Genomic DNA, 24433 nt, shown 5'->3' with positions numbered 1-24433 from the left:
TTATTAAACGTTGAAAGATAAGGATTGAGCCAAGTTTTTAAATTTTCGGTTCAAACTTCCCGCTGAAACGCTCATTACCAATATGGCGGTGCACTGACGACAATACATAGTAAGCTGTAAAAAATTAACGGTTTTATTCGATTATCTGTTATAAAGTATGTATAATGCTTCAATGTAATAATTTCTTAATAAAATCACTTGAAAAATTATTCACGTGCCTAGAGCAAAAATGGAACGAACAGAGCGATTACAACTTTCTGGTAGATATCGAGGGACTACAACTTACAATTTATATTTATGAAAATCACTTTGATGTATATAAAAATTGTTATATTTACTTCTTTAACTTTAGATAAATATTTTCTAACTAAATAAAATTAATCATACAATGATTTTAGTCGGACTACGTCGAGTGTTTACTATTTAGTGACGTCACTAATGAGTTAAATGAAGAAAAGACAAAACAGAATTATACAAAAAAACTTTATTTCAGACTAATGTTAGTAGTTATATACATAAAAACAATATTTATTTATAAACGCTATTACTGTTCTTTTTGATCGACATCTTTAGCTGCACTAAGAATTTGTTATATATCATTTATATCTTAGGAAATTGATTCGTCTTGGTAATAAAATAAGTACTTTTCCATTAATTCAGCTTCTACATTTTTCACCTTCGAAATATTACCAGTTTTAGGAGAAGCCCTGCTGATACATTTTTGTCATATTTTCAAAATTCCTCCAGCAATATGAGGATGAGTTCTGAAGAAGGAAATTTACCGTTGCCGTTGTAATCAGGCGGTTGTTTAATCCAATATAAGTTTGAGAATTTTCCTTGAAGTTTCCTATCATTTTAAACCACTCAATTACTGGAAAGTCTGGTTCTGTTTCCACCTTTCCACAACTCTTAGAATTGATACAAACTTGCATATCTAAAACCTTGCTGTATAGTTGTGGGTGTCACATCTTCCCATGCTTTAGACAAAAAAATTTACTGCTTGCAGGACATTAACAGAAGTTGTATGGAAGGCTAATAGGAGAAGCAATTCATTATGAGAACTATTTATTTATAATTTGTATAAATGTTCTAATTGGGTAGTTCAAAGGTCTTCTCCACACTTTGGAATGAATGAGGCAATTGACTATTATGCTTTGTGTAAATATAAGGATGTTCTTCAGAAGGACAATTAAATTTTGAAAATGTTGGAGTACCATCTGTGCTCTTGTTACCTACAGGTTCCAATAGCGAATTCCACAAATCGTTTGCAACTGAAAAATATATTTATTAGGTTTAATTTTCATTTTATATACATTAGTCTTTCTACAAATATCTTTTATTCTCTTAATCAAACTTTCCATTGCCTCTTCCCCTAATGTTTTTTTTGAGACTCTCAATTGTATTTTTGTAATAACAAGCTCATGTTATAATGTGTGATCAAAAAACCTGTTTTTTGACATTGCAATTGTAAGAAGAATGCCAAAGAAGTTCAGGATATGCTAAAATTTATATAAGATCATAAGCCCAAACCAGGCAAGTCCTTTGATAAAGTATTACACAAAAGATTACTCCACAAATTGGAAATGATTCTGCCAAGACAATATTCCCAAATTCTAAAGTCTCACTTATCAGAGAGATATTTCGGATCAAAGAGAGATGAATTGTATTCTGATCTAGAAAAAATCAAGGTAGGACAGTTATGGGCGTGGGGAATACTCACGAAGAAGCTGCTGAAAACTTACAAGCATCCATTGACCAAATTAGCAGCTGGACCAAGAGATAGCGTTTCCTATCAGAATGAAAAATTATTAATATTACTTTTAATAATACAACAAAATATCTTAGTATGACTCTCGATGTGAGATTTTACAATAAACTGCTTCTATACAAGTAAATATTGAGACCTATTTGGAGTTATGTTATACAACTGTTGGGTTTTGTTAGTAAGAGACACATTATTATGCAACGATAACAAAATAAAATACGAAGGAGCATCATCGGTGCACCCTGGAACTGCTGAAACAGTTTCATCCCTGGTATCTTCAGATGGAGACTTAACCAAATCACAACCAAATTTGCAAATTGCTTTTTTATTCTATTTCTTTAATTTAATGGGCATTTTTCCCCTATCTAATACATCATTTTTTTGCATCGATTTCACTCAATTGTGGGTATTGTGTTCATAAACCTAACTTTCTAAAAATGTACTTACACCTTGCTTGTGATTTTTCCGAAAAATGGAAACAATCAGGCGCTAGGAAAGTATAATCAGGTTTCCCTTGTGGAGTCCTAGGGAACGAGTAGTTTAACGTATAAGTATGACCTATCACAGTAAAATCTTCTAAATCAAATTCTGGTAAATTGCTAACTTCGAGATCTACCTGCTGCCATTTTTTCATAATGTCGCTCATTATTTTCCTCATATTTTTGTACAATAAACCTCTAATGCACGAACAAACCGTATTTTGAACAATATAACATTTTAAAGGGAGGTTCTTCATTTCAAACAGTACATCCAATCCTATAAAAGAATATTTCTTTCAAATATATTATTAATATATAAATCTTGAACATTACAACACATTAAGCAGTTTCGTTAACAGGTTGCCTATTTGAAGGAAGCAATAGTTAAATATTTAGGAAGATTCATAATTATTATTCTAATACCTAGTGATTTAGTGAAATTTAGATTTGTACTTTTGGTACATTTCATACTTCCAGTTTGTAGGCAACATAATAAACAATAGCATTAATAAGAATGTTCAAATCATTGAATATTCTAAGTTTTAGAAAAGTCCAATGAAATAAAGAACAGAGTATATTTCCAATGTATAGGCAACACAATAAACAATGGCGTTAATAAGGTTGTCTAGCTAAAAGCTACGATACTCATTCAATATTTAACAAAGTTTATTATTATTTTAATATCCAGTCTAATTTCTGATATTCGAAATTTTTTCTTTTATGTGAGATCTGCAATAAATGAAACTTATAACACTTCTAAAAAAACAAATGGATTAAAGAGCTTAAGATACTCATACACCACTTCAACGGTATGTCAAATTGAAACTAAAATCAGCTGATTTTGATCTTTCTAGCGCAAACTAAGACGTTTTAAAACATCTTTGTGGTGAATGATCATTTTAATAAGAATTAATTTTCAAAATAGTTTTTTGTTGTTTTAAAATGAGATAGACGTAGTCCTTATACCTAACCTGCAGTTCTTAATTACAACAATAAAAACAATTTAAATGAATTTGAGAAGAAATAGGATGATTGAATGCTATAAACAGGGTAGACTTAAGCAAGGCGCAAACTGTGATACGTATAGCACGTGTCAGGTATCGTGACACGAGAGACACGACTCGTATATGCTACACGTGCTGCGTGGTGATCCGCATATTGAGAAACGCGTTTTCAAACAGAAACGGTAGGGTTTGGATTTGATTGACTTCTCGCGACGATGTCTGACAATCCAATAAAACAATTGTTGCTTTTCTACCTCTAAATTTACGAGACAAATACTTATATATTGGAGCCTTGAAACTAAGCTTTCAAAACAGAAACAAATTTACAAATTAAAAATACAAAACAAACGTCTCAAAAGCAGAAGCTTATTTTCAAGGTTGATATGAATTTCGACTACATTACTTGGTGCTGGTACTAAATTAACTATAGTCCTTGGTAAATTATCCCTTAGATATCTAAGAACTATTAGTAAGTCTTCTTTGTGTTTTTTTAACGAATCGTAGCTGTTACGGAGTAGACAAATCTCTGAGCAAAAGTCATTGTCGCCTATCATTATCGTCACCATCTACAAGAGAAACAAAAACAATAAAATTAATTTCTTCCTTAGTTTTATTCTAGATACGCCATGATTTTTGTTTAGCTAATGAATGAAATTAGTATGATTATAAAGTATCTTGTCGATAATAAGGAAAAAAATACAAGGTGAAATAATTTACATATTATTTCAATCGCGGAATATATTTTTTAGCGGGTTTCGATTCGAAGGTTGAATATTTTAAAAATTTACATACTATTTGAAAAAAAAAATGCGTGGTCACACTACGAAGTGATAAAATGTTCATTGTAATGCGAGAAATAAATAAAAAAACTGGTAAATTTAAATAACTTCTTGTAGAATATTAGTCCAGTCATTCAAGAAATATAATCTATGGTGTATTTTCTAAAAATCTATAAGTAGGAGGATATTTATTATTTAACTGTTTGAAAAGCAAAGTAAATATTTTTTATTGATAAATTGTGTTGATTATTGAGAAAATTATATAGAATAATCGGGTAAAAATTGATGTTCTGACCTATTTCGGTCTTCATCCTACCTGAAATCAAAGATGATTTATCAAAAAACCATATAAATACGTCTAAATGAAAAGTTGGAAGAATTTATATTTTTTTAACAACATTTATATGTTCATTTAATTAATAAAAGTTATAAACCATTCATATATCAAAATATTTCAATTGCTTTTTAAGTAAAAAAGAAATTTATTCTTTTTTTTAGCAAGCGATAGGTAAAATATGAGTTTAGAAGATGATTTGAAGGAGAAGTTTGTCCACTGACAACTCTCCGTTGGTCTAATAAATCAGATTGTTTTTTCCTCTTTAATCTTCTGCGTACTGGTAGTGATTCGTTGACTTCTTCATTTTAATAACCGGGTACTTTTCGATAATAGCTACTTGATGCAAAAAATGGAAAAACTTTAAAAGTAATCGTAAGGATAAAGAAAAGCTCAGTTTAAATAATATATCTCTTTCATTTAAATGATATTCTAATGTTTCCTACAGAGATAGTTGGTTGAAGATTTTTTCCTACAATTCATTAAAGACTATAGTATCAGATAAAAATTTTGTTTTGAATAAGCTCAAAGAAAAAAAAACTTAAGATTAATCTGGTGATCTGAGAAGCCAATAGATCGCACCATTTGAAGAAATAATTCTATTATTAAAACTATTTTCCGAATAATTTTGCATTTATTGTGACCACGACAGTGGTCTAACTGAAATCAAATTTCCTAAACGTTGACAAGAAGTAATTAAAGGGACTTTTCAGAAACCATGATCGAGATAACCCGATCATGATCTGAATGTTCAGAAACTAATGTCGTAATCGTATATGATGGTTTCTATCCTGGTAGACCGATGGATAAATGCGATCAGCTGATGGGTTGTTTCATTTGTCTGTGGTTTTTTGAACTTTAAAAATTATTTTTTGCCCTTAAATGGCTGAAAAGGCCATAGAGTACAATAAAACTGCGTTTATGTGCTTCATAGACTTAACAAAAGCATTTGACAGAGTTAGATTACATGACGTCATTGAGCTACTAAAAGAACGAGGCGTAAACTAAAGGACAATAGACATCATTCGGGACATGAACAACGGAAATAGTACGAAATATGTACGAGTAAACGACGAACTCTCCAGTAAAATGCCAGTATAAACAGGGATCAGACAAGGAGATAGTCTCAGCCCAATACTCTTCAACATTATAATGGACGAAATCATAAAAGAAGTCAAAACGGCAGGCAGAGGATACAGAATGGGAAAACATGAGTTTAAGATAATTTGTTACGCTGATGACGCGGTTGTGATATCCGCAGATGAGGATAATCTGCAAAAACTGCTACACAGATTTGAAACAGTTGCAGGAAAATTCAATATGATCATATCGACACAAAAAACACAATCCTTGACAATAGCGAGAGAACCAAGAAGATGCAAACTGGCAATTTATTATAAAAGTGTAGAGCAGGTTATGTCTTTTAAATATTTAGGGGTTAACATCACGAGCAATAGAAACTTGAAACAAGAACTCAAAACGCAAACAACAGCAGCATCTAGGATATCGGGATTCCTTAGAACCGTGATATGGAGTAATAAATTTTTAAGTATCGAAAGCAGAACACGGATATATAAATATGTCAGATCAGTAATGACATACGCCATAGAAACGAGGGCGGAGACTGCAACTACTAAGCGGATTCTCAGAATTACCGAGATAAAGACATTACGCTCAATCACAGGGAAAACACTAAAAGACAGAATAAGGAGCAATGAAATTAGGAGAATGTGTGACGTTCCGGATATAGTGAGATGGGCCAGAACTAGAAGAAGAGCATGGAGAGATCGTGTCAATAGAATGGACGACGATCGACTGACGAAAATCGCTAAGGAAGAGAGACCCAATACAAGTAGACCGCCTGGAAAACCCCCAAAGCGCTGGTATGAAAGCTGGTCCTCGGAGTCACAACTTAGGCTGCCTCTTTGAAAACACAAGACATAGTCTTAAAATAAGAAGAAGAAGAAGAAGAAGAAGAAATGGCTGTCTACAAATTAATTCTCAAGAGCAGGGTAATTGATAAGTTACTGAGGTTTGCAGTGTTTATAGTTTTCGACACTTCAGCGTAATAATAGTTTCTTAGTATTAAAAATCAGTGCGAGTGGATAAATAGTTGATAACTGCCCAATAAAAATTTATTATCAAGCATCTAGAATCTAATATCGTACTAAATAAATATCAGGGAAGTATTAAACCACAAAAAAGTAATAAAAATCAAAAGTTTTCGTTGACCGTGTTTTAAATTCGAAATTTGAATATTTGTGCGTATTTTCTCTTTTACTATGGATAGTTTTTAAGTTACTGTGAAGCGTTTTATTGCTAATATACCATGGGGCGTTAAGAACGTTGAGAGTATTTGTGACGAAATTCGTAAGAGAAGGATTTGATTGGATTTTTTTTTAAAATCCCGACGAATCGTTCAATATTCAGAAAGGATAATGAAAAATCGAAAAATTGATGTTTGAAATAAGATTTCCTAAGATTAAGATGAGAATTAAGGTCAGAAACCAAAATTTCTACACTTTTTGGCCAATGAAAAATCCAAAAACCATAAATTTGTCTGCACCTGATCTGTAACTAAGGACGGCTGTTTACCATATCTCAGAAACGGATGATTATAGCTGCAGGGAAAACAATTGAAACAAAAGTGCTCTCATAATAAACCATGTAACGATAAGTGGCGCCCTAGAGGTTCAAAATGACGTCCATTTATTCGGTTCCTCAAATGAAAATCTAAGCAAGTTGGGTCTGGAGATCTGGGTGGTCGAATAAATAAACTTCCACGTCCTTACTTCCTATGCTGTTGTTTGAGAAATACGTAGATTTTTGCTTATATTTTATGATTTGATTCACTAGCAAACAAATATATAATTTTTAAATAATGAAAAAAAGCTTAACACAACTCACTTCGTCAGCCTACCAGACGTAAAATTCTGGCTAATTACACATTTATTAATCACAATATCCAAAATATATTAAACAAAAACATTTTTTCATAAAAAGTTACCACTTTCCACCACGTTTTATTTGAAGAGATACACTAAAAATAAAAAATGCGTTAAATAATTCGATTATCTTATATAAAGTACCACTTAATTGGGTAATTTCTGAAAAATTTCGCTTTTTTAATGTCATATTTTCAAATACTCTTTCTAGTGGTGAACCCAAGCTTCTGAATATAATTTCCACGTGTTTCTCGAGGACGTTCTCAGTTTCCCACCCGGTACTTAACTGTACTTAAAAGTTTTGTAATTTTTTTTCGGAAAGTACATGGAAAAATTAACAATTATATGGAATATAACCTAACCTAACCTAAGCTAAAAAATGTTTACTAGTTTATAATATATGAGTTTAAATTATGATATTCAAATATTTCCCCAGGCCTTCCCTTTCCAAGATATCACCTTAAAAGGTGGTGAGCAAAATTGAGTTTCAATTTTTTTTCTAAAATTTGAGTAAAGCTATAAACTTGATATTCCATAATTTTTCTGCATTTGCAAAGGACGGAGCTGGTCATTTACAGCATTATTATCAATGGTATTACACTCAATTTATTAAAAAAATTATAAATTATGGTGTTTGCAGCTGTGCAACTATGGGTTTGGCGTAAAAAGAATACAAAATATATTTAAAAAAACAATAATTTCAAGTTATAATTTCATAAAACTTCATTTTGATAAAAAGTTTTCATATGATATAAAGTAAGGGTTGCTAATTTCACCCCTCTATAAGGTAACAGGAATATTTAATGAATGTCCGTAGTTAGTCCTTTGCGAGTGTATGAAAATTACAGAATATCAAGTTTCTAGCTTTACTAAAGTTCTATAAAAGCAAAAACCTCCTGAATTTTATCGCATGAATTTAGAATCACCCTGTACGTACTTACTTTCCAATGATTTTCTAAATCTACTCTAGGATCTTGCTTGATTCTCTTCACTAATTCCTTAACCATATATGGCATATCATTGGATATGGCGCCATTTTCAGCAACATTAAACTGTGATTCCCATTCGATGCTCTGAGAAGCTTTTAGAGCAAAACCGAACAACTTGGGATTGAATACTTTTAAAATATTGGGAAGAGTCAAGTAAGATCTCCAGGTTTTCTCACCTCCTAAAAATATCAAATATTGTCGATTGAGACGAAAAATAAACCGGACTGGGATTTATTCAATTATATTCAGACCTGATCTTAGAAGGATCCCGATATGCTGAATCTTAATTCGTGAAAAATCAAAATAATTATTTGTTCGAAACCATCTTATATATTAAAAAAATTGATGATTTCCATTCCGAGTCCGTTCAGGCGTTCTACCCAACCGATTTGCTTGATTTTTTTTTTCAATGAAACGTATTGATGCACAGATCAGCCATCAACCATCGAATTTCATCTAATTTTCACCATTCTCAAGTTATACTCAAATGCGATTTCCCCCTGTACATTACCTATGGGAGCTTTTCACATACACACGTTCTATCCTCAATATCTCAGGTTCTATTCAAGATATAGACTTCGTTTTGGTTTAAGAACCTTCTTTCTTTTGAGTTTTTGAACACTTAAATCGGTTGAGTTGGATAGGAGCTAGGCGCGGACATTCAATGTGGAGTTATGGATTTTTGTAGGTTGTTGGTAATTTTTCTACATTCAGAGATCTATATCTCAGGTTCTAATGTAGCTACAGAGTTCGTTTTAGTTTAAGAACACTCGCTAAAATACCTTCTTTCTTTTGAGTTTTTGAACACTTAAATCGGTTGAGTTGGAGAGGAGCTAGGCGCGGACATTCAATGTGGTGTTATGGATTTTTGTAGGTTTTTGGCAATTTTTCTACATTCAAAGATCTATATCTCAGGTTCTAATGTAGCTACAGAGTTCGTTTTGGTTTAAGAACACTCGCTAAAGCACTTTCTTTCTTTTGAGTTTTTGAACACTTAAATCGGTTGAGTTGGAGAGGAGCTAGGCGCGGACATTCAATGTGGAGTTATGGATTTTTGTAGGTTTTTGGCAATTTTTCTACATTCAGAGATCTATATCTCAGGTTTTAATATAGCTACAGAGTTTGTTCTTTTCTATTATAATGATTTCTATTTAATGGATTGGATGCGAGCGAAGCCGCGGGTAAAAGCTAGTAGTTTGTGATTAAGTGATTACTGATGGGGAGGTATATACTCTAGAGGATTTTTTCCAGTAAAAAATACCACTGGAGAAGATCTGTGCAATATTTCATAAGTCGTTACCTAGACTGCAGCTCAAAGTTAAACGGGACCAGGGCTACGAGAATGAATCAAACATGGCCATTTTCGGTCTTCATATATTAAATCTCGTCGTTAATGATTTTATCAGCTCTAGGGGTGAAAATATTGGTTTTTTTTTTGGTACATATCATCATCAAATCGTTGATATTAGTAAAAAATCACGTGAAAAGTGTAACTTTGAAACCGGTGAGAAACTTATGCAGACATTCAAATTTTTGTACTCTTTGCGCTCATAACCTCAATATTTATTTGAAAATTCCACTATGTATTGATCACCGAATTTCTTTTAATTTGCCATAGATGGGAGCATGGAAAGGTATGTATAATAAGCGACAAATTGGACAAAAACTTTATATTGAGACGTTATTTTCATTTTCAACACTATGGAACATTCATGAAAAGAAATGTTTGTTGAAAACTCAAACGTTCAAATCGGCTTTTTATTATATACCTCGGCGTTGATATCTAGACCATCTGGAATGATTTCCAAGTACATAAATCCACAAGATGCAACAAAGTTTTCTTTGCGATACATTTTTGTAATTGTCTTTGGTCTAACAACTGATTATCCATCAAGAAAAATCCAGGTAAAGAGCTTTTTGCGAACCTCTACTTGACAACTTCTACAGATTAAACCTAATGATTCTTAATGGTGATGTGTGGTATATTTCGAAGATCCAAGGGAGCTCAATGATCGGTCATAGCTGGTAATAAGTTGATTTTCTTTTGCTTCCCTTGTAACCTCAATTTCGCAAACGACTTTCAAGCGTCAAATCGCTAATTTTTGAATGATTGATCCAACGCTGTGCTGTTTGTTCTCATTTAATTTCACGTACATTTTCTTTGTTGCCACGGATGCGTTGAACTTTTGTTTTTAGTAAATTCTCAACAATAGACGAATTTCAAATTGATCTCACTCGCAATAGACAAAGAAAAAATGTTTAAAAAAAGAAATTCAAATAAGCTCTTCATAGATTTAGAGACTAGTTTCAAGAAGTTACATCTTTAAATTGAGACAACCTCTATAATAATGGAAAATGACACATTATTTATTATATTATATGAGGTCTTAATGATATTGTGGGAGTGCAGTACCAAAAAAATATACAAAGCTGATGATAAAAGTGTTTTGGTATAAATTTTCTTTTAGAGTAGTTAGGTTAGGTATTTACCTGCTGACCAGGCTCTTCCTCTTTGCGGAATTATCAATTCTTCAATAACAGAAATGGTGGATATACCAGTGCCTGCACTTAAGCTATCTCCCATTCCTGCTATTATGTCGATGTCACCAGGACGTAATTTATGAACACTTGAAGGTACAGTATCACTTCTCAATTTAATATTTTCTAATTGACAGGGAAATGGATCAGCAGCTTTAAGTTTCTTCGCTGCTCTCTAAAATTTAGTAATAATTTCATATTTATTGTTAATTTCATTAGTTATATCATAAATCTTTGAAAATTTGAGTCTGTATCAAATCATGCTTCGAAATTTTTCGAATATCTCGAGTTATTTTGTTTTAAAGTTTTATCAAAAGCATTGGATAAGAAAAAACTAGAGATTGAGAAAAAATATGGAACCTGGAGAGAAAAATGACAAATTTCACCATTACATATAAAAGTGAACATCATGAAACAATTTTGTAAATGATTAGATAAAGACGGGAAATAATTTAGCCTACATTCGAAAGATACTCAATTTAGAAATTCTATAATTGATTTAGAACTAAAAGCTTGGACAGCTTTCGTCTCAGAATTGCAGAATTTTCTCGGGAATAGAATATCTAAAAACTATATTGAATTTGTAGAAGACTTTTTGTTACAATTAAAAAATATGGCGTCCAATATGAGCCTAAAACTTGATTTCCTCCTTAGTTACTTAAAGGGGTTTCGAGAAAATTTAGGAGATATAAGCGAAGAGCAGGGAGAGCCGATTTCAAATGTCTACACATCTACAAACGAAATCGATATGTTCCACAAGAAGATCTCAACTCCAACCTTAGGAATTATACTCGATCAAAAATTAACATGGAAAGCACATATTCTGACATTAGAGGAAAAGTCTCAATATCAACTTAACTTTCTCAAGTCACAAATTACAAACCAATGTGCGAAATATGCTGTTGTAAGTTAACACCTTTTAATTGACTATTAAAAATATGTGACAACGAAACAAAGAAGAATCAACTACCACATTCATTGGAGAAGCTATTTATGAATTACCTGAAACACCGTAAACAAATTAACAAAATCTAGATTGTGATCCCAAATTTATTGAACCTTGAAGTACTCGCTAATAACCCTACGCGGTTGATGCGAATAAAAACAAATTCATTCAAGTTTTTTACTGTTTTTTTTATATAAACATTAGTCCAGTCAAATAAGACATTGAAGATTACAAAAATTCCCATAGAGCTAAAAATTGGTATGGATATGAATAAAATATATTTTTTTTAATTCTTTCAACCGCTATAACACGGAAATGGCGATACTTATGAAAAAAAGGTGGATACATTTTTTGTAGAGAATCTGATGATCTACAATTTTTGTCTGATATATTTTTGCTGTAAAAATCACCGTTTAGCTGAAAAACGCGAAAAATCTATTTTTTCAAACTTTCACCATCAATAAAATTTTTTGCACTAGGGGGATTGATGGGGACTTTTCACAATTCCTTTATAATAGTATTGTGAACATTCATACCAATTTTTAGCTCTATGGGAATTTTCGTAACCTTACTTCTATTTTAAGGACTAATTTGACTGGACTATATAGCTGAAACTCATAAACTAGAACAGGATAAAATTTTGTTGTACTTTTGGAAACAGCATGTATCACTACGAGGATGGTTCCAGAAGTACCTGGCCCAACAAAGAAAACACAAAAATTTTGGAAGAAAACATAAGTTCTATATCCTTTTTAGAATAAAAATTGTCAAGTTATTAACTTCGTCATTGTTGAAAAAATATTTGAACACCAGGCCATTTTTTTTAAGTCTGAAAACAAAAAATAATCCGGGAGGGCTAAATTTGGTGAATAGGGTGCATATAATTCATTAATTTTGGTTATTTCATTAACGGATGTGTGAGCTAGTGCATAGTCAATGAAAATTACCCCACGCGCACTCCAAAAAACCGACACCACGACCTTGCCTGCTGATGGAAGGATCTTTGCCTTTTTTGGAACCGATTCTACCTTTTCAGTCCATTGTTTTGATTCTTCTTTTGTTTCGGGTGTCAAGTGATGGACCCAAGTTTTATCCATAGTTATGAAACTATAACTTTATATCTGTGACACACTTGATGTAAACGAAGCTAGCTCACGAACTTTCAGTCGACTATCATCTTCAACAATTCTGGAGTCGTCACCTAATTTGATCGACCACTGCGATGCTGGTCGTACGGCCTCATGTAAACTCTTCTACCCATTATTTTACAGTTGATAATGAAGGAACAGTCTCGCCCAGAGTAAAATCTAGTTCATTTCATATTGGTAGAGCTAATGCCTTTCAAATAAAAGTATTGTATGACATAACGATGATAAATTTCTTTCAACGTTCACTATTGATGACTGCCAAATACTAAACAGCGTGGCGTCTTCAAATTCTAAATATATGCTGTATAGATTATATACTTTCTAATATAGTGGTATTTTTTAAGCAATTATCACCATCTCTATGTCACGCCAGGTAGTCCTGGAACCATCTTCGTTAAGCTTTAATATTAATATGGTTTTAAATTTTCACGTACCTGTTGTTTTTCTAATATTGCTCTATTAAAATCAGAATCAGTTTGTTGGCGAACCTTATGACCAGCTTTTAGTAAAAATGTCCGCAATAGACCTCCAAATATGGCATCCAAACTAGTCGTATTTTGAGAATGAGTCATTGTTATTAGCATCGATAATATTAAACTTAATGCGTGAATCTTGTAAATTAGAATTTTCATGTTTCGTGCATATCAAAATCTGTTGAAGAACATAAAAAACGTGTTTAAATAATGTCTATATGTGGTGGTGAAATATTGAATAATAAATAATAAGTACTGTGATTCACGCCCATCGTAAATCAAGCTTATACGCCAACGTTTGAATACATTTAGAGCCAGTATACAAAATTACGAACTAAGGGTGTGAGGACAAAAAATCTCTACATTTTTAGATGGATTAGCAAGTAAAGTGTTGAAAGCGTTGATTGATTATTTTTCGATTAGAAGTTTAGTTTCAAATATGGAAAATAAGAATGGGAATAGCTAGACCAACGATTTACGATCTGTTGACATGTTGTATGACAGGTATGACAGGTATTTCGATCAGGATCGAGAGGATCAGACAGATAAGCAAAAAAAGAGAAAGAAGCGGTTCATAGAGAACTGGAAGTCACTTTGCGTGAATTCAAAATCGATAAGAGATATGTAAAAACATTCTAAAGGAACAGGATGTGGTTCAAAAATAAACAAAATCGCAAACCAAATATCAGGAGAAGAATAAAAATCAGTGACAATGAATTTTCGTCTGCTGAAGATTTTGAAATCATTATCGATGACGTGTCATATTTTATTTAGACACACTCTTAAGCTTATTTCTCCACGAAGAAGTCACTAGTCAGGAAACTGATTCGTTCTTTTCCCGAAAATGTGTTTTTTTGTCCAAGAATTTTGTAAGAAAATCAAACTAATCATATTACTCGAAGCTAAACAGCATTCATATGAACTACTAAAGCGCAGGTCCAATGCTTCCATACCAGAAAAATCGATAAGTTTAACATCTGAACCAATGCATCAAATTATTTGTGAATCAACATTTATTTACAAAAGTGGCGCTCACGTTTCGCGAAAGAAAATGCCAGAAATTTCTAAAAATTGAGGCGCATAAGGATCAAATTACGTAAACAACTATCAGCATTTTATTAGTATAAATATGAATACTGTAAACATCAAAATAATGTCTCTTGTTAATTCTATTATGAAATAATCAACATCATTCGCTTATAAAATTATAAATTGTAATTTTTGTAACAATAAAGTTATTTTACAAAAGAATTTGAAAAGTAAAATCCTCAACTGGCGCAGTCAGTAAAATTCGCGACCGCACGTATCCTACTGTGACTGCGCCAGTTAAAGATTTTTAGAATTTGCCGTTGCCATCTTTAATCTATCAGGATTATCTTCTTTTATAATAAGTTTATTAAAAGAAAAAATACCTATTTTTTATAATTTTTCCTTTTTTTACTCTTCTCTTATCAATCCGTTGAGTAAGGAAAGGATAATTTTTTAACATTTAAAGTTTAAAATTTTTATGAACAATTTAGACAATTTATTGTTTACTTTTAAAAAACTAAATATAAAAAAAGATAATCCAGATAGATTAAAGATGGTAACAACAAATATAAAAATCTTCAACTGGCGCAGTCACAGTACGAAACGTGCGGTCGCGAATTTTACGACTAAATATCTCAATACAGTAGTGCGAATACCTGCGTTTCTACAGGACTTCAGAACACTGAAGATTTTTGAGAAACCAGAGAAGTAAGGAAATAAGGAAAGAATAATATGAATTTGAAGAAAGAACAGGAGAGGACATGAAACATACCTCCGGTATTTTCCATTCTTTGGGACGGAGGAGTTACGCGAAAGAAAATGCCAGAACTTTCTAAAAATTAAGGCGCATAAAGATCAAATTATGTAAACAACTATCAGCATTTTATTAATATTAATATGAATATTGTAAACATCAAAAAATATATCTTGTTTATTCAATTATAAATTGTAATTTGTAAGCTACAATGTCAAAAAGTCATATAGATGAATCGTTAGAAAACAAAAGTTGCTAATAAAATTTTGCGTGCAGTGTACGAATCGTCGCTGACGTGCTTTATGGATTCGGTGGAATCAGAAATCTGGAATATGCTAAAGAAAAACCGCCAACTATAAATTACCAAACACCCATCTTTCATTTTGCAAATATCAAGTGTGTGAGTGATATAAAATGAATTTTTAATTTGAAAATTTGTTAATTTACAAAAATTTTATTGCGCTATGGATTGTGGAAAAAATATCTCAAAAGTAATAAACACACACACGTGAATTCCCTTTCCCACTAGTTTTTTTAATGGCACTTTCACGTATATACTATATTATAAAATTAAAATATAAAAAATTTTTTTATAGATAATAAATAAAATAGTCGAAAAAAAAATTCAATGCATCAGAAACTATACAAAAATGGACTTTTAGTCTTTATTTGATGATACTTACTTTTTTAAAAAACTCACTTCACTTTCGTAGATTGAAAAAAATGTTAGAAATTTCTATTAGAAGATTTTCAAGAAAATAAATAATAGTTTAGACACTAGTTAGTATTTTTTGCTATACTCTTATGATGCTTGCCCGAGTCAGAACATCATATGAAGAAAAATAAGTATCTGACCCTCAAATAATAGTTTTATGGAAGTATCTTATGGGAGTCATCAAGATGTTAACATTCGCGAAGGTTTAATCCCAAACAACAACAATGATGCTATGTGTAACAACCGGTTTTTTTTATTTTAATTTGCCATATATTTTTTATTTCATTTATAAAATTTTTATTGTTAATTTTATTAGTTACTTTTGAAGGTCACACCTAAAACTATACATTTTCTGTAGGTTCAAAGTTTTGGAACTCTGGGTCCAATATATTACAACATTTTTTTGTAAATATTGATTTATTTACTTATAAATGAAATGTGTTTTAATTATTAAACATTTTATTAAGACTTCTGCGTCATTTTGGTGATGGATGTGGATGAGTTGTACAAATTTCAAAATAATACATCTCAACAAATTTCTAATGGCTGGATTTTTTGGAAGGGTTGCAATGAAGAAACCTTTTTAAGATATCAAATTAAGTGGGCTTGAAAAATATAAATATTGGTTACATGAAGAGAGTTTTATCGAGTGATGAGGTTGAAGTTTTTGGAGTGTTTGTGCGCAAGTCAAAGAAAAAACGGGTAATTATTTAGTTTTGATTCCATACGCCCGATTTCCTTAAAATTTTGGTATGTTATAAAATTTTTTATGCTAAAAAAGAAGATATCACATACTTTTTTGAGGTTGAAAATTTAGATAGGTTAGGTTAGGTTAGGTTATGTTTAGGTTAGGTTAGGTTAGGTTAGGTTAGGTTAGGCTCATACTCAAAATATTGAGCGACTTGGCGAGATATTCGTGATAACATACCTCGTTATGGAAGAACTTCTATTTCTATTTAAAGGATATTATTTATATTCAAATAGAATTGAAGCATTAGTTGAAGAAATGTCACGACTGATTGATAATTATTGATGATTATTTGTAAGTGTAAATGAAGGATTATTGTTAGAAATTGATTTGTGTTAATACATTAGTCGTATTTAATGTTGGACTGGATTGGGGTTGGGGGGACGGGTGCTAAAAGATAGTCTACATTTTTAACAGACCCCCCCGCGCCCCTAATCCTCTTCAACATCAAGTATTTACACATTTTCCAATGTTTAAACCATAAAAACTACGTGAAGGAATTTTTTCCGTGCTCAACTTATGCAAATTTTCTTTTTCAATATAAAAAACTGTATAACATACTAAAATATCAAGTAAATCGGGCGTATGCAACGTAAACTAAGTAATTACCAAAAAAACTTATTATAGATCCATGTTGATAATGATTTTAACTGTGAAATACGACGGGGACTAGGAGATGAATCGAGACTGGGTACAAATTTAAGGGATTTTGAAGAAATTAGGTTATAAAAAATATTAAAGGAAAATGTAGCGTCTGATCGGTTGAAAATATATCTTTCGGCGTGATAACGATTCAAGCATTCCTCAAAGCTATGTAAAGAGTATTTAAGAAGAACTGGAAAGGAAGATTTTACTGAGAGTAATGATTTGATTATCACAATAGCCCGTCTTCAACGCGATTGATTTAACAAATTAAATATTAAAGTCAGAATACAGTGTCCTACTTCCATTTCACATCTTCAACCTAATAGACGACGATTATTTGTCGAAACTCATTCAGAAAATGCTAAAATTGTGCACCGAATCAATTAAAGATTGTATTTTTATTATTACTATATTCTTATCTATATATGATTTTATATAAATATCAAAATCGATCGTTTTTATTTGTTGTGTAAGACGCAAACTATAGGGCGGGCAAAAACTTTTGAATGGTAGTGTAGATTAGGCTAGAGATGAGACCCCAAAATATGCAACCATTCAGTGCGGAAATGGAAAGAAGCGGAGGTATAAAAAAGTGAATCTACAGCTATAATTGCAAATAAAAAATCGCATAAATGATTAATTTGAAAATAAATTTCTTGAAATAACTGAAAGAATTTAAAACGACAACTTTAACGAGCATAATCTAACCTTAACTGACACCACCAAACCTTTTATTTACAATCTTACAATTTATACAAGTCTACAATTCTTATAACTCTATATAGTCTTGAAACTAATCGCCATCAGTACTCAATTACATGGTCGGGGAATATTTCTTTTCTCAAATTACACTTACGGAAGTATTCACGCATTGGTTGCCACGAAACTTTAATTTTTTTGAGTGTTTACTCCTTCCCAAGACACAGAGCAGTTATAAGAACGTCACTCATCTGTGACTGATTTCTCTCTATCTTGATTGGAATCTGGAATCTTCTGAACCATCCTCGATCATCTTCAACAACCAGTGGGCTTCGGCAACTCGGCCTTTATGGAGCTTGCAGATGCATACGAGTCCTTATTGGCAAAACTGTACATATTTCTAAGGGTTAGAACTAGAAAACAACTATCGATGAACTAAGCTTAACTCTTCTTGAAGATGAATGGGGCCTTATATACCTAAAGGTATATTTTCTATTTATGTCCCACACCATGTCCTTTCGAAATAATACATGTTAAGACCAAAGGAATGGATTTTGCTAGTCATAAACGACTCCAACTCGTATTTTCCGACTAAGTATGAATTAAGAACGATTACCAATCAATGTCGAATTTTAAATTCAAACCCAGAACCGCGGATTACTCCATGTCAAACAGCTATAGTAATTGGAAACAAAAATAAACTTTAATTTATTAAAAAAAAATGCTGTTACATGCAGATAGATTCCGATACTTTCGATTGTATCAGAATGATCAGGCTTACTTTCTGGTACATAGATTGATTGATTTTTTATTCAACACTGAAAATACAACGTGTTTTGCTTTTGCTCTAAACGTTCAATAAATGTTTGATCGACATAAACGCTCCCCCAAAACTTTTTTTACTAAAATTAGATCAAATTACGTATTCACTTGATGAACTTAAATATTAATACGAGACTTACTTCATGTGATTAATCACGATTGTTGAAGTTACAAATGATGAACATGGAAAACTATTTTCACTTATAGTAAACAGTAAGTGTTAATACGTTTTCCATGTTTTCAAAAAATCAATATATATCGTTTCAGTCGAATAATTGACTTTAATTACTATTTAAAAATGATTGCATCTTGTATTTACCATAACACCTTGAACTATTATAATTCAATGACAAATCGCTTTAGAAAAATCCTAAGAATATTTAAATTTTTTAAAATATTGATTGAAATTATAATATTATATGTAAGTAGCTCATAAATTGAGAATTCCAAGATTTCTTTCCTCTAAACCAGGGGTCTCCAAACTACGACCCGAGGGCCATATCCGGCCCGCGGACAGATTTTGTCCGGCCCGCGGAGAGCTAGCGTACTCGAAAACTCCTTTTAGAGAACATATTTTTTATAGCAAATTAAATTTAGTTTACTGAAGTATTCTAATTTTATGTTGAATAATTATTAATATGACATCTACATTGATTCGGTCATGGGCTAACTACTAATAACATTGTTGTAGGCTTATTGTTATTGTTTTTGTGATAAGTTGGATAAAGAAACACAGCATATAACAAGCATAATGACACATGAAATACTAATGAGATTTATGTAATTGAGATTTACCACTGACAAAAGTTTGTGGTTGTGGACTAATTTTACTTGTACCAATTATTAAAAGAGGTTTAAGATGTTTATCAGTTAATGTAAACATTTTTTGTGTACTTCATTTTGGAGAAGGTCTTCTCACCCAAATAAGTAGTATCAAAAACAGAAAACAGCCCACGAGCAAATTTATGCAAATTATCAAATTGTGTCAGTGGAAGACTCTTATAAAATTCCAACAAAGATGAGTTTTGATATTTGTTCCTAATTATATCACTGCACTGTAGATCAATTATTTCCATTTGAAGTTCCGGGGCTAGAGTTTCAATGTAAGTATCAAAAGGATTCTGAAAAATCTTAATTTGATTCGCAATGGCATCAAAGTCCGAGAAACGAGTATCAAAATTTATTTGCAAAGCACTCAAAGTTTCGATTGCAAAATCGATAAGAAACTCAGTCTCAGTGGTGTTGCTGAATATTTCACATGTTTTAAAATGTCAGAAACATTTACTTCGTAGTTGTGATTGAAACAGTATCAATTTCTTCCGGAATGTTTTGATATTAGTGTATAAATCAGGAAGATGCTGGTTTTCTCCTTGCAATCTCAAATTCAGTTCATTCACATGTTTTGTCAAATCAACATAGAATGCTAACTCCCACAGCCATGCGTTGTTTTGTAATTCAGTAAGAGGGCGATGCTTTTCATTCAAAAAAATTTCGAACACTGCTCGAAGGACTTTCCCACAACTAAGCCAACGTACGGCAGTATGATAAGGTAAGTCATTTTGATAAAACTAACAGTTGATATGACTGGTTTCAGAACTTCAGACATATCTAAATATTATCTATATATATCTAACAAAGACTGTTGATGAATGATACGATGTAAGACTAATGGTTTTGAACCACCGTCATTTTCTACAGCCTTTGACACAAGAGCGACCACTCCTTCATCTTTCCCACCCATGTTTTTGCCTCCATTAGTTGTAATACATTTCAAGTTATTCCATAAAAGGTTCTTTTGATTAATGGCCATTTCAACTCCTTTAAAAATATCTGTACCAGTAGTTGTGCCATGAATACCATACATTCATGCACTTTGTAGCTTTTATCTACTCCTCGAATACCTGAGCAGTATCTGACACATCCGTTGACTTATCCAAGGCCAAAGAAAACCACTCAACATGTTCATTTTTGTCGAACAGTTGAGAGGATATATTTTCAGCGATGTTTTCTATCCTTCGAGCCACAGTGAATGCTGACATACTGACAGTTTTTAATAAATTTACCTTTTCAGGGCACATTTCGGCTACTAGAATAATGCAATCTTTGATAATATCTCCATCGGTGAATGGTTTTCCACGTTTTGCAATTTCAAGAGCCACACGAAAGCATGGCACGAGTTGCAGCCTCTTGTTCAGTTTTGAGTTTTGTAAATGAAGATTGCTGCGATTTCAATCCGCACTTCATAGCTTCGAATTTTTCTATCCGCAAACTTCCTTTGAGTAATTTTGAAAATGTTTTGTTTCATAATGACTTTTAATGTTATACTCTTTGAGAACAGTTATGCTTTCATAGCAAATCAAACATAGCACCTTGTTACTAGACTCAATTACGAAATACTGAATGTTCCACTGATCTTTGAATTTTCTGCATTCACTATCAATTATTCGCTTCTTTTCCATACTACTAAATCACACACAAAAGCAACAATTCAAATCAAAATACTGTTGCAAAGATGTCTTAAACTTAAACACGCACAAACACGTTTTAAGGAGATGCGCATTATTTTATTTCACAACACTGTCATAGGAACTGACTTGTGGTTGCGTCACTAGCCTTCTTATATATTCTAATTACTGCCATCTAGAAGTGAGTGGAAGACACCAGAACTTTCTTGAACCAACGAGATTATTCTGTACTGTTAGCGATAGAAGGTACTACCTATTTCCGCTTGTGTCCACCAGATGTCGTGTCACGGTACTCCTCATGGCTCGTACTCTACGACTAATCTAGAAATTACCGATAATGACAGTAAAATTAATAGTAAGCAGTGTTGCCGTTTTGCGGACTTTAGTCCGATTTGCAGACTTTTTTAAACGTTGCGTACTTTTTCATCAGTGGACTATTTCACTTTTTACCACCGGCAACAACGATAATATGGTTTTGGCCCTCGGAACTTACTGGAGTAATCAGCATGGCCCTAAGACAGGAGAGTTTGGAGACCCCTGCTCTAAACTATTATTGAAATGACTAAAACGATCTATGATGAAACTGAAATTTGTTCGAAACATAAGAAACCATTTATTAATGAGAATACGTGTGGTTTAAAACCAGCAAATGGAATAAATTTGTTAATAAATAGATGAAGACTTGTTGGAAAAAACACTTGGGAGACGTTTATTTGTATTTATGAACCCCTATTTCATATTTAACTGATCTTAAAAAAGGAAGCATAAACCATTTAAGCGATATGAATTAAAAAGAATACAAAAAATGATTTTCCGTTTATAATTCATAGTCAGTGATTGTAGGTTAAATTGAACGTAACAATATACATAACTAAAAGAATATAATATGGTTTACGCCTGAGATCTTGAGTAACGTTAGAAGACAATTTAACATATTGCAAAGACGTTCGCGGCGAGCACCTCGAACATCTCCCACATTGACATCATTGTTTTTTTTTGGTTTCTCTTACATTGTTAAGAAACAATCATTATTACTTTGTAGGTTTGACTGTTCCACACCGTATATTTCATAATACGGAACAATTTGTAGACATGTTAAAAAATTTATTTATTGTTCTATTTATAGAATATTGAAATCGACATTGGAACATGTTGAAAGCTGAGAAATTTGCAATAGCAACGGCACACTTTCGAATAGTCGGAAAACAATTGTTTAAAATATTTTGGTTAATATGTAATCAAAGCAATCATTGTTAAAAATATTCTAGTTAGTAGACTCTAGAAACAATTAAATATTAATTCCCACACAGATTTTAAACTAACGAACCAATTCTTAATGATTCTGAAAAGAACAAAGAATATCGAATGACTTGACAACTGGATTTATCTTATTTGTTGTGGCTTTTTAAATGTCAACTACGATGTTTTCTTTTTGGTACATTTTTTACAGCCAATTTCATGTATAAAAATCTGGTGGGTAAGTGGACAGATGGAACTGCGTATTTTTGACGACGTTTTGGTTTTTGTTTTTATCTAAAAAATCCGAACATAGACAATGAGTGGTTGCACAAAGGACAATTCCCATAACTCTTCGCAAATAGACGTCGATTTGAGCGGAAAATATTTTTGTGTGTCTAGTGGAATTATGAAGATTTAGGGTACTTCGAAATCATCTTATCAGAGAAATATTCAGGTTTAATCAAACGAAAGCGGGTTCTTTACCGACTAGACAATACTAAACCGCATACTAATAAAGTTATGTGGAATAAGATTAAATAATTTGTTGGTATTAAACTTCTACCACATCCAGCATTTAGACCGGACCTAGCATCATCAGATCCATGTCGAAATTCTTAAATCGGAAACAATTTGAATCTATAGCAGAAGTTGAAAATGTAGTGCGACAATTTCATGTACCTAAATATTTGTTTCATGAGACATCCTTTATAAAATAATGAGTAATGAATATTTTTTTATGCTAATTCGCTTTTTTGAGAAATTTTGAAGTTGCTGTTAGATTTATTTGTTGTATAAAGAATATTTTGAAAACATGGATGGAAATTTTGAATTTCTGTTTAGTATTTTATTGCAAATGCGTTTCTGATAAATTATTATTTATTTATAATATCCGATAATTCTTATTATCTGGATAAAAGTCAAGTACAACAACTAACGACAAAACCGGATAGTTTCATGGTAGTGATAAATTATTGAAGAATTTTTTTTTAATTACGGAGTGAATAATATTCCTTTTACGCACAAATAAAAAACCTTATGTAAATTATATATAGTATGTCCCAGAATAGCTGAAACGACTTTTATCGATTTAAATTTTCATATTTGAATGTCCGGCCTTGCTTGGCTAGAAACTTATTAATAACAAATTATAGTTTTGATTATTTAAATATTAGTAGATTCGCAAAAAAACATTTAATGTGGCAAATATGACAAATCAAAATTTCACTGATATTTGTAATGAAGATCGCCATAGAAAAAGAAGTTTCATCCATAACGATATAAATCTGTTAAAATGAATTTTCGAACACTACTTTCTTATACTTAAAGTGTTTCTAATAATATTTTTTCACTATTTGCCAATATATCTGTCACTAAAATGGTTTTCAAAAGCTATCATTGATCTTAATGCTTCCAGTTGCACGTGATCTTTGACGAAACTTCAATTTCAACAGATCAAGTTAAATATTGAAATTTGTTACTTTTATGGATAGTATAAGCAGTTCTTTAAAACTTTCCCCGGTATATCATTATATATCTTACCTTTAAACAATGCTTATGAACTTTTTTCAAACTTTCTATTATCAAAATCAAACAATTCTTAACAAAATCTTAATTGATGTGCCATTAAACATTTTAAAGAGGTTAAGAATATATAAATATAAGTAATGAATATCAGTTAATGACATTTAAAAAAACTCAAACCTAAGATTAATAAAGAGTCAGCGTAGCTTTTAAAAGTATTAATATTTCATATAAATAGTGAAAACCATAACTTTACAATAACCTTGAAAAAGTTATAATATAGACAACACAAATTACACGTATGAATTCTTAACAAAATCATAATTCATGTGTCATTTAATATTTTAGAAAGTTTGCAAATAAATATAAGTAATTAATATCAGTTAATAACATTTG

At 31.6% G+C, this 24433-nt stretch overlaps 1 protein-coding gene across 3 annotated transcripts; it reads right to left on the bottom strand.

Annotated features, from left to right (window-relative positions):
• Positions 1 to 469: 469 nt before the first annotated feature.
• On the bottom strand, positions 470 to 24236 carry LOC130901830 (phospholipase B1, membrane-associated-like). 3 transcript variants are annotated; one of them, XM_057813455.1, is made up of 7 exons: positions 24056 to 24236; positions 13362 to 13578; positions 10786 to 11008; positions 8248 to 8474; positions 3652 to 3814; positions 2213 to 2521; positions 470 to 1271 (listed from the first exon to the last, which is right to left on the bottom strand). In XM_057813455.1, the coding sequence occupies exons 2-7, from the start codon at positions 13557 to 13559 to the stop codon at positions 1090 to 1092; spliced, it is 1302 nt and encodes a 433-aa protein (XP_057669438.1). In that variant the 5' UTR covers positions 13560 to 13578; positions 24056 to 24236; the 3' UTR covers positions 470 to 1089. The 3 variants fall into 3 exon arrangements, with proteins under 3 accessions (XP_057669438.1, XP_057669437.1, XP_057669436.1); XM_057813454.1 differs by lacking the exon at positions 24056 to 24236 and adding an exon at positions 18953 to 19039; XM_057813453.1 differs by lacking the exon at positions 24056 to 24236 and adding an exon at positions 15867 to 16107.
• Positions 24237 to 24433: the final 197 nt, after the last annotated feature.

This window comes from Diorhabda carinulata, chromosome X, assembly GCF_026250575.1.
Source record: "Diorhabda carinulata isolate Delta chromosome X, icDioCari1.1, whole genome shotgun sequence".
Lineage (NCBI taxonomy): Eukaryota > Metazoa > Arthropoda > Insecta > Coleoptera > Chrysomelidae > Diorhabda > Diorhabda carinulata.
This window is presented reverse-complemented; position numbering and strand designations above follow the sequence as displayed.